Below are 14,089 nucleotides of genomic sequence, written 5' to 3'. Positions count from 1 at the left end.
GCTCCCGTACATATAGGAGTTGGGGTCAAGGAGGTTGGCGTCGGCTTTTAATTCGCCCATGCGTCAAATTTGGACGCTAGGTTGCAGGCTCGCGTTGGCCGCCGTGGTGTTGACGTGTGGAACCGTTGGGTCGCCGAATTAAGTTATGGTTAATTGATGGAGCCGTTGGGCTAGATGAATTATTACCTTTTTTGCCTTCTGATGATGGAAGGGCGAAACCCAATTACATTACTACTGCAGGGGTAGATTTTATTGCCGCTCATCTCCCAACTAGAATACTGTTGCCATTTTAATGAAAATGATATATACCGCCGGTTCTTAATTTCTTATTAAAAAAAAACTGACGTTGAGCTTTGAAATTTATTATTTTTTGATTTTATTGTATGAATCATTCGTTTTAGTAAAAAAAAAAGAAAATCTGATGATGATAATAATATTATTAGTGATAAAAAAATGAAAAATATCACAGCAGTGTTCTGAATCAATTTAAGAAAAAAAAGCAAAGGAGAACCTTATGAAATTAAGGGAATTGATCTTTAAAGAGCTAAGTAACCAACCACCAACAACCAGCAAGATAGGATGGACCATATAACATTCTTTTCTAGAGACTTTTTAATTATGTCTCATTATCTTTTTATTCGTTGTTGCTCAAAAAATTGTTACGAAATATCCCCTTTTATCTAGATCTACCATAAAGACACCACATAACATTTCTACCAAAATAAAAAGAATCGATATCATCAGCTGGGAGCAAGTCTAGCTCTGGCTTGATATTTTATAGCATGGGAATACAACTTTTCCATCTCTCTCCTTTGAAAACTCCAACCAAACAAGAGGCATTTCATTACTTTTCCGTTGACCACACTTTCCCCCCTCTTTTTCCTGCGAACCAAACGAGCCCTAGATGTTCATGTATGGCAATGCTTTTCAGTATATTATAATCATTTAGGGCCAATTTGAAACTGTCATCGGATACCTTGACGCCCGACTAAAAGCGGGAAGATGGTAGAGAGGTTGAGGAGGCGTGTGAGGTCGGGAGAAGAGAGGAGAGGTTTAATGAATTTGGAAAGGCAAACATTACCTAACTCCTGAACTTTGTGAATAAAATAAAATAAATCACCTCCGAGGAGGAATGATTTATTTCCATAATTTCCGGAAGGGAGGATGCGGTATACTAATTATTGATGGTTTTTCCTCCCCTTATGTTGTTTTAAGATAAGCATCCAAACCGGCCCTCGAGGAATAGACGAATGAAATTTGATACATCTCGGAACCGACCTATCCGACTATAGCAAACTAACTAATGAAAGTTCCGCACCTAGTCGTGCACTCACTATTCAAGCTTGCCATGTGTCACACCCAAAAGGTGTGCAGAAAGTGTCGTGGATCTCAAACTTTCTTCATAACTGTATAGCTAGTTGTTTCTTAAACGATGTATCGAGCAAATCCTACTATCGAGAATGTGAGAAAGATTTATGGACGAGATACATGATTTGGTGCCTTATCAACCAGCATATCTTCCTCAAATTACTCGGCGATGGGTTTCGGTCCTCGCCTATAAATTGCGTTCTTAGAGGCTCTCCAGATAAGTTCTCTTTTTAACTCTCTTGCACTGTCTCCCCACTCCTCTTAGTCATTCTCCAATTTTTTGAGAGTCGTGTCTGACTTAGGCATCGGAGAGTTCCTCACTGGACATATTCTAGTGGATAGAATCCCTTATTTTTTGTTGTTTTAAGTCGGAGCCAATGTCGCAGCATCGTCGAAAACCGTTCTTCCACCATTCAACTCCACCAAGACATCGTCGTAGAGGTATTTAGAGATTCTATCCGACCTCTCCAATCTAGATGGTAGACGAGTTGGAAACTCTAACAACCACCACCAACTCGACATCTAGGTCGGACTGGTTCTAAGTGGCAATAGAATGCAGCATTCCTTTCCAGTGGAAAGTTAATGGTGTAAAAAGAAAGATTAATCTAGTCTAGGAAAATTTAGAACACACTATCCTAAAAGAAAAGGGATAGAGGAAAGGGATCCAATATTTGTATATTTCATTTCAGGGATTGCATACTCCGAGCCTTGTAAGACTTTCCTAATTGCAATAAACTTTTCTCATAAAGGTTCTACTCGCCCATATTTTCCCTCGGACAAACCATTTTGGCATCCACTTGAGTATGTAATGCAAGGTCCTTCAAAGCTTGTAGCTTTGGATACTAGAGATTATATCATCTAACATTAAAGACAATTAGGTTGGTTTCATCTACAATTGGAGCTATACAACTTGCTACTTATTCTTCGGCTTCCCACTTTTTTTTTTTACTTTTAATAAATAGAGGAAGCCTCCCAAATAATCTCGGCCTTTTCCTGCTTGGCCCTGGCCCTGGCCCGGGCCCTCTTCCTGGAAGAATTTACTAGCAAGTTAGCTGCCACTTTAAGAATTGCTACTTAAATCTCCGGTATCAGCACAAGAGGGGAAGCACCATCAACTTGTTTCTCACTAAAATTATGAAGGAGCATGACCTTGAAAAGATAATTTTAATCACTTTCTCAATAGCAATTAGTATTTCGGAAGGTTTGGCAAGCGACATTGGAGTCATTTTCTGGAATTTGGAGATAATTGATCACTAAAAAAGAAGACCAGAGATCCACAAGCAAACAAAATCTCCAAGTTAAAACATCAAGTCCCGATGACAACTAAAGCCTAGGGGCTCGTTTGGTTCGCGGGAAACATTTTCCTTCCTAGGAATATGATTCTTGGGAAACAAATTCCTAGGAAGAGAATGCCTAGGAAAGTACTTTTGGCATATTTGGTTGACCATGGGAAAGTGACAAATTTCCAAGGTGCTTATGTTTGGTTGGCCATCCACTTTCTTAGGAAAGTTATATATAATTCCTATTATGCCCTTAATAAAAATTAGGTTTTTAATGCCTCTTTAATGCTTCTTTAATGCTGAAGGGACTTTTTGGGAAAAAGTAAAAATGGAGTGATTCCCGCCTCATGGGAAAGTAACTTTCCCATGTTTCTCATGGGAAAGACTTTCCCATGAAATGTGGGAATCACATTCCCATGGGAATACAACTTTCCTTTGAAAACTCCAACCAAACAAGAGGTATCTCATTACTTTCCCGTTGACCACACTTTCCCCCCTTCTTTTCCCGTGAACCAAACGAGCCCTAAAACATCAATAAATCTTGATATCTTTCCACCAATGATCCGCACACTCATCAAGAGATGCTCAACCCCAAGCAACCCCGTCTCCCGGAACAAGATAATACGACTAATTAAGTGTCTAACCATTGATTACCAAGCCTCGTGTGCATGTTAAAGTCAAATCCAAGATATCACCTGATGATGGCTGTGGGAGAGGAAGCGAATATTCCGGTCTGGTCCCATGCATTATGAAATGCAAGATAATGATAACAAGTTTTTTTTTTTTTTTTTTTGAGGAAAGTGATAACAAGGTACTGACAAGAAGACAAAGGGAAAGAACGAGAGGATACTTGACTTACTGAGGGAGAACGTGTAGAAGGATATGCGTTGCCGTGGGGGACGGTGTTGGTTGGTGCCGTGTTGGTTGGCTCTTCCACGTCACGCCTTCCTCTAATAAACATTAAAATTATCTAATGAGACTCTGTGTTCAGAAGGCTCAAAACCAGCTACTGCTGACTCCTTCAATCTTTCTGGTTTTGCGCTGTAGAAGCACTTGCTCTTTTGGATCACCATGACCGTGAGTAGAACTTCTCTTTGGCTTCTGTCTCCACTGCTCTTTTTTCTATCTTGCTTTGTTGTGTGATCGATCTGTTTAATCTTGATGGCATCTTTATTCTTATGAAGAAAGTTTTACTCTTTAGGTTCGGCTGTTTTCACTCATCTTGGGTGTTTTCTTATTTATGAATTGGCGAAGTGATTTTGATATGGAATTTTGATTGGGTTTTCGTGGTATTATGCTTTGTGATGTATTTATGTGTAAAAAGGATAACCGTGTTTCTTGTTTGAGACATTGACGCATGGAGGTCGTGGTTTGGGGCAAGTAAGTCTGCTGTTATTTGTGTGTGTTTCGGGGTGATAGAGCTTCCTTTGAAACATAGGAAATACGTAGCATCAGATTGATCATTAACATACAGCACTTCCATACAATCTGGAACTTAGTCATAATCCTATTAATTCAAACCATTACTACAGCAAGTCTCAGCTTGCATATTTTGCTGCTTAATCTAGCATTATGTTTTTGAAACTTTTAGGCGAGCTCTGTGGTGTGTTGGATGCTTCTTGGTTAGTAATAATTTTAATGTAGTTTGCTATGCTCGATCTTTTGCTAACCAGATAAGGATGTAGCTTTATGACAGCAGCGAAGCTTACAGCCAATAGCACAACTATGATACTTAATTATCTGTATTTTCAAAGCTTCGAGGCATTTTTTATTTAAATTTTCTTGTCACTGTATCTTGTATGATTTAAAAAAGGATGCCATCCAATCTTCTGTACTCTAACATGTAAATTCAGAAAAAAAATCATGAATTACAATAAGGTAAAAAGAAATTTATGGGTGAAATCTTAATCAGTTGAAAAGTTTCCAAACTATTTGTTTTGGAAAAAAATGAAAACCTACATATCAATGTCCGGCACAGCTACAAATATTGCAACTCTGTGATACAATCCCTATCAGAAATTCCCCCTTCTAGATGATTATATTCACCAGAGGGTACACAAATTATAGTTGCTAGACTAAGAAGAATAAACACTCAATTGACAAGGTTCTTTTTTGAGCCATGCTTTTAGCCTCCCTTCTGTCCCTTGTGCCTTGTCAAACCTGAAGGGCCTAAAGCTAATTGTTGCTCCCTTTCCCACTTCTTCTCAGTTTATATTAATAATAGAACTGTTGGTTATATTCTGGTCCTAGGTACATACCAAAGTAGACTAAGGGTATTCTGTTTATCTAGAATTAGTAAAGAAGCTACAGAAAGATTTCACCCTCTCAAATATGTTGATATACACACAACTTAGTTAAAAGATGTACCATCCATAATTCTTTGAAAGATGTGCCATTCTTTAATCATGTTAAAATTAATATATAAGTGCGTCATTGAAATTTGTGAATGACCGAGATCTCTGTTTAATAAATATTAATTCCTAAGAAATGTCTCTAACTTTTTCTCTACGGTAAAACTTCTACTTAGTTCAACCAAACCCAATTAACATGGCACAACCCAACTAACCTGGCCAGACCCGCTAATCCACCCAACCCGAATTTGGCTTATAATGGGGTTGGGTTGAATTTGGATAGAAAAATCTCAACTTGAGACCTAGTTGGGTTGGGTTAGGGTTGATGGATTTAGAGGTTAAGCTAGGTTGCCAAAGTTGCGGCCTTTTAGCAATTCCTCCCATCAATAATATCCAAGCAAAGATAGTCATCCATAAATAATAGGCACCTGAAAGGGAGCTATGAAAGAAAATAAACACAAAAAAATTATAAAGTAATCGATAAAATTTTGTAGGGGACTCCCCCTTTGCCCCCATTCCTTCTGTAGTGGCATGGTTTCTCACCATATTAGTTCTCAAAAGGCATAAAGTTCATGAGGCTTCAAGAAGGAATATAGGCTGTTTTAGCTGTCAGCCATTTTTGTTTGTTTTGTTTTTCATTGTGAGGATCTGAACTGAGAAATTAATCAAATGGGAGAAGCATCAAAGAAGCCAAAATAGCAAATGGACTATTGGGCTTTCACTTGCGCAACAATGAACAGGGAGAATAGAGAAGCCCTTGTACATTTGGCATATGGAAGGCTTTCTTTCATTCTCTTAAAATAAAATGGGAAAGAAAGGAACAACAAGTTTCTGGTTAGTTTATGCTACGAAGTATTGGTGGACATCATAAGTCAAAAAACCAACCCTTCCTTATACTTAGTGTTTTTTCTCCTTCCTTTTTTTTTTTTTTGATGTAAAGGGGAGGCAGAAAGGAGCCACCCGGCTTTTATTGAAGATTAATCATATTTACAACAATGATGAGTTACATTGTCAAGAAAGAAGAAGAACATATGCAAAAAAAAGAGGCTCAATGGTTCCAAACTAAGTGTTCGATAAGTGTTTTTTCTCTTTCGCTTTGTACTTTTTCATTTTAAAGCAAATATATATCCAGCAATTTAAGAATCCGTTGAAGAGTAAATCTGGAAGGAGTATATCCAAGGAGGCATACAAGTTATATTATTTAACGGCAAACTGTTGGAGAACCAATGTGTAGATGGTAGTGAGACATGCAACAAAGGTTTGAGACATGGTTGTGCAAGGAGAGGAGCTCCAATCATGGTGGAGTGTCAGGGAAAGGAGATAGGGACCTATCTATAAATGACTGCAAATAAGGAGTTAGTGTAAGTGTTTAATTAAATAATTGGTATTACTATGAAGACCCGTGCGAGCGTGTGTTTAGTCCCACATCGTTTATTCGCTAGGTAGATCTTGGGTATTTATACAGGATCAAAAACCCAAATAATACCTTTTGGTTAGCCTTTTTTGGGTGAGATCATGGTTGTTACAAATGGTATCAGAGCGGACCCGATCTGTAACCTATGTGGACTAGGAAACACTACATCACGGATCCATTAGGGCTGATCACGGGCCGATCGTAGTGCTTATGATTAGATTTATATAGATTTGAACCTTTAGCCATTTACGACCTCCATAAGTTCTGCTTGAAGAACATACTAAGGTGGAATGGCAAAGCTACAAGATCGGGGCTATATGGAGATTTTTGCGGTCAGTCATTTGAAGAAAGTAAATGTTGAGAAGCCAAAGATTTATTTAATGGTGCCATTCTGTTGCTAACTTTGGAAAGAAACCTAGTGAGAGATTGAATTCTATATTAGTTGATACTTTCCAAAACGAACCTAGCTATTTTCAACATATATTTGCACAAATAAGGATTGGAAAGAGGACCTTAATTTAAATATTCAGATAATTTTTTGATGTCTTTACCAATTAGGCGACTCATTGTGATGTGCATTTAGGTTCGCTGTATGTCTTAAAATTGGTGCACGGTTGCTGAAGTTATCTGCTATTTAGTTTGGCCTGCTAACACCCACCGAAGTTATGTGCTGAAGTTATCTGAGTGACATTCAGGAAACCCTGTAACCTGATTGCCTGAATTTTAGTCCATAGAAATTCAAGATCATACTGCTTCAAAAGGACTTTTACTCAGACCATATGTATCAGGTCGGTAAAGTAAATAAACAATTTGTAGGATATGTTCAGGTGTTCTGAATCCACTGCAAAGAAAAGTACACATCTGAAGAAGACTACAGGTTGAAAATTTTGATTATTTCAGCTGGGGTTTTGTGGACTGAAAGTACATTGGATCGAATAAAGTTTTCTGAGCTGGAATATTTGTCTATCTAGGACAATAATGTATGTGGAAGCTGAACAGTCATTCTCAAGTAGCAAGCTTCTGAAAATTCAGATATCTAACTACATGAATGCCATGGCAAGATTTGATTGTCTAGATTGCTGATTAGGATTGCATATTAGCCTCCCTCCAACAAGACAAATGGTGGGTCCAGTACTTTGGAGAGAGGAGTGCACACAAATAAAGTGAAAACTAACCCATCAGATGTAGCTGGAGGGCATCCTAGCGAGTGCTATCTGTACAGTCCCTGAACATGGTTATCATGTACATTACCATTTTCTTAATGTACATTCGATGTAAATTAGTATGTTTAAAAGGATGTCAAGAAAGAAGCCTACAAAAGATGCGAAGATTTATAATAGATGCATTATATTGTGGAAGATATTTAGAAGCAGATATTGATTCATCTAGAGAGATCTCTGGGAGGAAAAGGAAAGCAGTAGTGCTACTTTTTTGTTGCAACCATGTAATGGCTTATTAAACAGATGTTGATGTTAACAGTTCTTGTAAGGTGAGAGCAATTGTATTTCCTATTAAGTTTACCAGTATTTTGTTTTAGCCATATTGCAGGTCTCTGAAATAGTGAAATGAATGGTGGCCATCCAAATTGATAGTCCAAACAGTTCATCATCTTCATTCTTCAAAATTCCTAGAAACCAAAAATGAAATGTGAAAAATTTAGTCCCCTTTGGAATTAACAAATCAATTGGGGCTTGGTCAGGATATGCCATAGGAATATCAAAGCTGTCTCAGTTAGCCAGTGCCTGCCCAAAGAAGCTTTTTCAGAAATTCGTGCCCAGAGAAATTTAGTTTCTTAGTTCCATTGTTTTACTAATGTCCACATGATCTCTATTTTGATTGCTCACCTTTTGTACTATTAATATTCAAAAGGTTATTATGCGCCACATTGAAACTTCCAGTAAAGTAATTACAGTTTAGCAGTTACATGATTCGAACATTTGGTTCCATTTATTAATATTGAAGTTTGCCCTTGCAACCTCAGTTAATTGAGATTTCTGTCAGTACATCTACTGCACCACTGCATATTTTATGTCGTGCAAAATTAGGACAAAATGTCTCATGATAAAAATTCCTTTCATGGTGGCCGATGATTGTTAAATATTCGATGGTCCTCATCCAATAATTCTGCATCAGTAGGATTTTTTCCTCCTCTCCCCTTCCCTGATCTAGTGTAGCTAAGGACCTTTTTATTTCTATTTTATAAGAAGCTAAGGACTTTTCAAAGCTTAAAATGGCTAGCTAGCCATTCTTATATATTGTTTGTATCACAAGTTACAGCAACTTGCTCATGCACCAAAGTTTGGAAATTGGGATGGCGAAAATATTCCATATACTACATATTTTGAGATGGTGCGCAGAGACAAAGGCGCTGGATCAAAGATTCTTAACCCAAATGATCCTGAAGAAAATCCACAAGCTTACCATCCCGGGACATTTGCTCGAGATCACAAACGTTGCCAAAAACACCACAATGATACATCTACTGGTTATCATGTGGTGAAACAACATCACAGGAAACATAACAGCAGGGAAGATGGTGAATTTCAGAGATACATGGAAGCTCCACTGCCTCATAGATCTACTTTCCAGAGAGTCAATATGGGTCCACAGAGAAGCAGGAACCGTGGGAGCCGTCTCTCAGTGCCTAGCAGTGATAAGAACAATTCCGATAACTCACTTCTGCAACCTCGACATCGTCGCAGGACAGATAAGGACTCAGCTGAAGGTAGTCATGGCTTTTCACCATTACCACTGCATGAAGCTATACCAGAAGCAGGAAACTCTCTAGAGGGCAAAGCTGTAAGTATTTGCTGTGTGTCATTCCTAATGTTTAGTGACTTTGTTGCTGCAACTTGGGAATATTTTGAAAGGAGGAGAAAATTATGAATTTCTGAAAGGCATAAAATGGTGAAATTGATAAACATGATGTTTCAGACTACACATACAATTTATATGCTGCTCAAGTCTTTTAGCTGACTTTATTGCACTCCATTGGCACAGCCACAACGCAGAGCCCCGTCGGTGCCGAGATTTGGTTCTTGGGATGAGACAGATCCCAAATCAGCTGAGAGTTTTACGGTCATATTTAACAAAGTTAAAGAAGAGAAGCAGATAGCTGCAACTAAATTGCCAACACTTCCAGCCAAGACAATGACGTATCCAGAAAGGCAGAATAACTCCAGTCACGCTTCCTCAAAATCGAAGGTATCTGAATTTAGTTCAAAATAATTCTATAATACAGAATATAGGAGAATATTAACCAAGACAAGCAAATTACAATGAGCATAGTACCTAAAATTTCCAATTACATGACGTGGTCCATTTGGTTCGGTTTCCTCTACCACTCTTCACCTCATCCCTGTCATCCTTCTGCAGATGTGTTGCTGCTTATTTCCTACCGCTGCAGAATGATCATCAACTGCAAGAATGTTTGATGAATATTTTCTTACAAGCTTCTCATCCGAGTTTCAGACTGTACCCTTTACATCAAAAGGCATTTTGCCACCATTTACATCAAAAGAGAGAGAGAGAGAGAGAGATTGTTTGCTACAGTGAGCATATACTTTGATTTGAAATCATTATCAAACAAGAGGATAGCATCCACTTGAGTAAGAAGAAACTGGGATAAAGGATTAAAGTTTTTTTGTAATAAAAGTCTCCAATAACAAAGAGCCGGGACATGAAACTTTACTGTAACCTTCGCGTGGGCAACATGCGGCGTTCCGAGAGCAGTTCAAACATTACTCACCACATATATTGATAAAAAGCTCTTGTTTCCGGCATGTTTTGCGGCTAGGCTCACAGATTTCCCCGAAGTATTGAAATCACCACTCGTCCCAAAATCTTAAGCTGATAGGATGAGATAAATTAATTTATATATTTTATATTTCCTTACATATCCTTCCGATAGCAACTCTCTGAGCTAGTCTTCAATTGCCGGAGCTAAATTTTATGCAACTTAAGCCAAATCAATTTGAAGTTCTTATTCTTTACTAGCTTTATGTTGGCCGAGTCCCACCTTATGTGAGGTGGGACCCAACAATTTAAATAAAAAAAAGAAAAAAAAAGAAAACAAAAAGAGGGAAAAGAGGGGTTAGGGTTAATTATTCTATTAGAGGGTGGATGAGAAGAAAAAAAAGTGGGTAGCCGTCTTGGGAGAAGTGCTTGTGGAATCCATCTCAAGGAGGAGGTGAAGATCTTATTCAAGGCATTTCAAGAGGAAGAAGAACCTTGTGCAAACCTACACTCGGTGAGATTGTTCTCATTTTATTATTGGAGCCTAAACTCTTTTTCATATAAACTCTTTGTTTGTCATCCAAGGAAGAGATCCTTGATGTATGTGATCCTCTAGCTTAGCCTAGAGAAGATACTTTGTAAGCCCATTATTGTTGATAGTGGAGGTTTGTGGTGGACTTAGGTCCGGTGGTTTTTTTCCCTCATATTGGAGGTTTTTCCACCTAAAAATTCTTGTCTCTTTCTTGTGGTTTGTTTTTTTGGTAGTTCTTACATTGATTAATTATTGTGGTATTCTCATTCTATTCACACAAAGATAGGAAAGTTTTCATCTAGTGAAGGGGTCTTTCCTAACAAGTGGTATCAGAGCCAGGTTTTGTGCCTACAAGGTGTTTGATAAAATTCTTGTGTGACTCGAATGGAGGATTCTATGGGAGGCATGATTAAATTGACATCTTCCAACTATGCCATTTGGAAACCTAGGATGGAGGATATCCTTTATTGTAAGGATTTGTATGAACCTATCCATGGAGATGAGGCTAGGCCAAAAGAGAAGACTGACAAGGAATGGGAGATAATGAATAGAAAGACAGTTGCACAAATTAGACAATGGGTTGATCAGACTGTGTTTCATCATGTTGCTCAAGAAACCAATGCCTTCTCTTTGTGGAAGAAATTATAGGCCATGTATGAGAGAAAGACTGCATAGAATAAAGCCTCTTTGATTAGGAGGCTTGTCAACTTGAAGTATAAAGATGGGAAAAGTGTGACAGAACACTTGAATGACTTCCAAGGCTTGGTGAATCAGTTGACTACTATGAAGCTTGTCCTAGATGAGGAGTTGCAGGCTTTGTTACTTCTTAGTTCTTTGCCAGACAGTTGGGAGACTCTTGTGGTGTCTCTAAGCAATTCTGCACCTGACGGCAAGGTCACTTTGGATATGGTAAAGGATAGCATGCTAAATAAAGAGGTTAGAAGAAAGGAACAGGGAATATCTCCTGAAGCTGAGGCTCTTGTGACAGAAAGAAGAGGTAGAAGCAAAAGCAAGTATCCTTACAATAGAGATAAATCCTGGGGCAGGTCAAAGTCAAGGAAAGGCATAAAATGCTATCATTGTGGCAAACTAGGACACATGAAAAGAGAGTGCAGAGCATTGAAAAGAGAGCAGAACACAGAAAAAGGTAAAGCAAAGACAGAGGAAAAGGATGTTACAGCAGTTGCAGCTGATGCAGATGTCATTGTTGTTAGTGATGGTTGTGTCAACCTTGCATATGAAGATAGTAACTGGGTGATTGATTCTGGTGTTTCTTTTCATATCACTCCACATGGTGGTTTCTTCACATCCTATACTTCTGGTGATTTTGGTTGTGTTAGGATGGGAAATGATGGTTTATCCAAAATTGTTGGCATGGGGAGTGTATGTTTAGAGACCAATACAGGGTGCAAGTTGCTACTCAAAGATGTTAGACATGTTCCGGATATCCGCCTCAATTTAATCTCCACCGGCAAGCTTGATGATGAAGGTTATAGCAATCATTTTGGTGAAGGAAAATGGAAGCTCACAAAAAGGCTCTTTGTTGATAGCAAGAGGAAAGAAAAATAATACTCTCTACATGATGCAAGCAAAGCTAAAGAAAGGAGAGGTGAATACAATTGATGATGATTTCTCTACAAAGCTTTGGCACAAAAGGCTTGAGCACATGAGTGAGAAAGGACTTCAAATTCTAGCCAAGAAGGAGTTGCTACCAAATACCAAAGGTGTGTCTTTGAAAACTTGTGTTGATTGTTTAGCCGGAAAACAACATAGAGTTGCATTTCATAGAACACCTATATCTAGAAAAATTAACATTCTAGATTCGATACATAGTGATGTATGCATGATGGATAGTAGAACTCTTGGTGGTGCACTTTATTTTGTTACTTTTATTGATGATCATTCTAGAAAGGTATGGGCTTTTGCTTTGAAATCCAAGGATCAAGTCTTGGATATATTTAAATACTTTCATGTCATGGTTGAAAGAGAGACAGGCAAGAAGCTAAAGTGCATCAGGGCAGATAATGGAGGTGAGTATAGAGGGCCATTTGAAAAATATTGCAAAGACTATGGCATTAAGCTCCAAAAGACAGTTCCTAAAACACCGCAAGAAAATGGAGTTGCAGAGAGAATGAATAGAACAATTGTAGAGAGAATCAGATGTATGCTCTCTCATGCAAAGTTGCCAAAACCATTTTGGGGTGAAGCTATGAGGACTGCAGTGGATTTGATCAACCTTTCTCCATCGGCTCCTTTGGATGGTGATGTGCCAGAAAGAGTTTGGACAGGAAAAGATGTATCCTACAGTCATTTGAAGGTGTTTGGATGCAAGACATTTGTTCACATTCCAAAAGATGAAAGGTCTAAGCTTGATGGAAAGTCTAAAGAATGTATTTTCTTAGGTTATGGCCATGAAGAATTTGGATACAGGTTGTGGGATCCAAAAGACAAAAAGGTGATCAGGAGTAGAGATGTTGTCTTCTTTGAAGATCAATTTATTGAAGACTTTGGAAAGCAAGAGAAGCCGAAGTATTTGAACAGTTCTCCAATTAATCTTGATCCAGTTCCTCCACCTATGGTACATGATGATGATAGAGGAGATGTGCAGGATGACAGTGAGCATAGTGATACAGGTGCTAGTGAGGGTTCTACAGGTGATAATGGTCACAGTGAAGCTTCAGAACATGGTGAGCTATCAAGTCAGTCTGAAATGACAGAACCAGAGGTCAGAAGGTCTACTAGACAGCATAGAGCATCATCTAGATATCCTGCTTCAGAGTATGTTTTTCTTACAGATGAGGGGGAGCCAGAATGCATACAAGAAGTGCAGAATCATAAGGACAAGGATAAATGGTTTCAAGCTATGCAAGAAGAAATAAAATCCTTATATGAAAATCATACTTTTGATTTGGTAAAGCTTCCTAAGGGTAAGAGACCACTCAAGAACAAATGGGCATACAGATTAAAGGAGGATGAGAGCGGCTTAAAACCTAAGTACAAAGCAAGATTAGTTGTGAAGGGCTTTGGTCAGAAGAAAGGTATAGATTTTGATGAAATTTTTGCTCCGGTTGTGAAAATGTCATCTCTTCGGATTATATTGGGTTTGGCAGCTAGTATGGACCTTAAGATTGAACAACTTGATGTGAAGACAGCCTTCTTGCATGGAGACCTAGAGGAAGAAATTTATATGGAGCAACCTGAGGGGTTTAAAACTAAGGGCAAAGAACATCTTGTTTGCAAGTTGAAGAAAAGCTTATATGGGCTTAAACAAGCACCAAGACAATGGTATAAAAAGTTCGATTCTTTCATGATGGGCCACGACTACAAGAGGACAAAATCCGATCATTGTGTCTATGTGCAAAGGTTTAGTGATGGTAATTTTATCATTCTATTGCTTTATGTAGATGAT

General features: G+C 38.3%; 1 protein-coding gene across 2 annotated transcripts; it reads left to right on the top strand.

Moving 5' to 3' along the window:
* Nucleotides 1–3,546: 3,546 nt before the first annotated feature.
* On the top strand, nucleotides 3,547–10,098 carry LOC103717042 (NOI-like protein). 2 transcript variants are annotated; one of them, XM_017845185.3, is made up of 4 exons: nucleotides 3,547–3,725; nucleotides 8,691–9,212; nucleotides 9,414–9,617; nucleotides 9,789–10,098. In XM_017845185.3, exons 1-4 carry the CDS (start codon nucleotides 3,720–3,722, stop codon nucleotides 9,822–9,824), a joined length of 768 nt encoding a protein of 255 aa, XP_017700674.2. In that variant the 5' UTR covers nucleotides 3,547–3,719; the 3' UTR covers nucleotides 9,825–10,098. The 2 variants fall into 2 exon arrangements, with proteins under 2 accessions (XP_017700674.2, XP_017700673.2); XM_017845184.3 differs by having other exon boundaries at nucleotides 8,685–9,212.
* The last annotated feature ends 3,991 nt before the right edge of the window (nucleotides 10,099–14,089 follow it).

This window comes from Phoenix dactylifera, chromosome 1 (genome assembly GCF_009389715.1).
Source record: "Phoenix dactylifera cultivar Barhee BC4 chromosome 1, palm_55x_up_171113_PBpolish2nd_filt_p, whole genome shotgun sequence".
NCBI classification, from domain to species: domain Eukaryota; kingdom Viridiplantae; phylum Streptophyta; class Magnoliopsida; order Arecales; family Arecaceae; genus Phoenix; species Phoenix dactylifera.
Note: the sequence above shows the minus strand (reverse complement) of the source record. Positions and strands in the feature narration are given on the sequence as shown.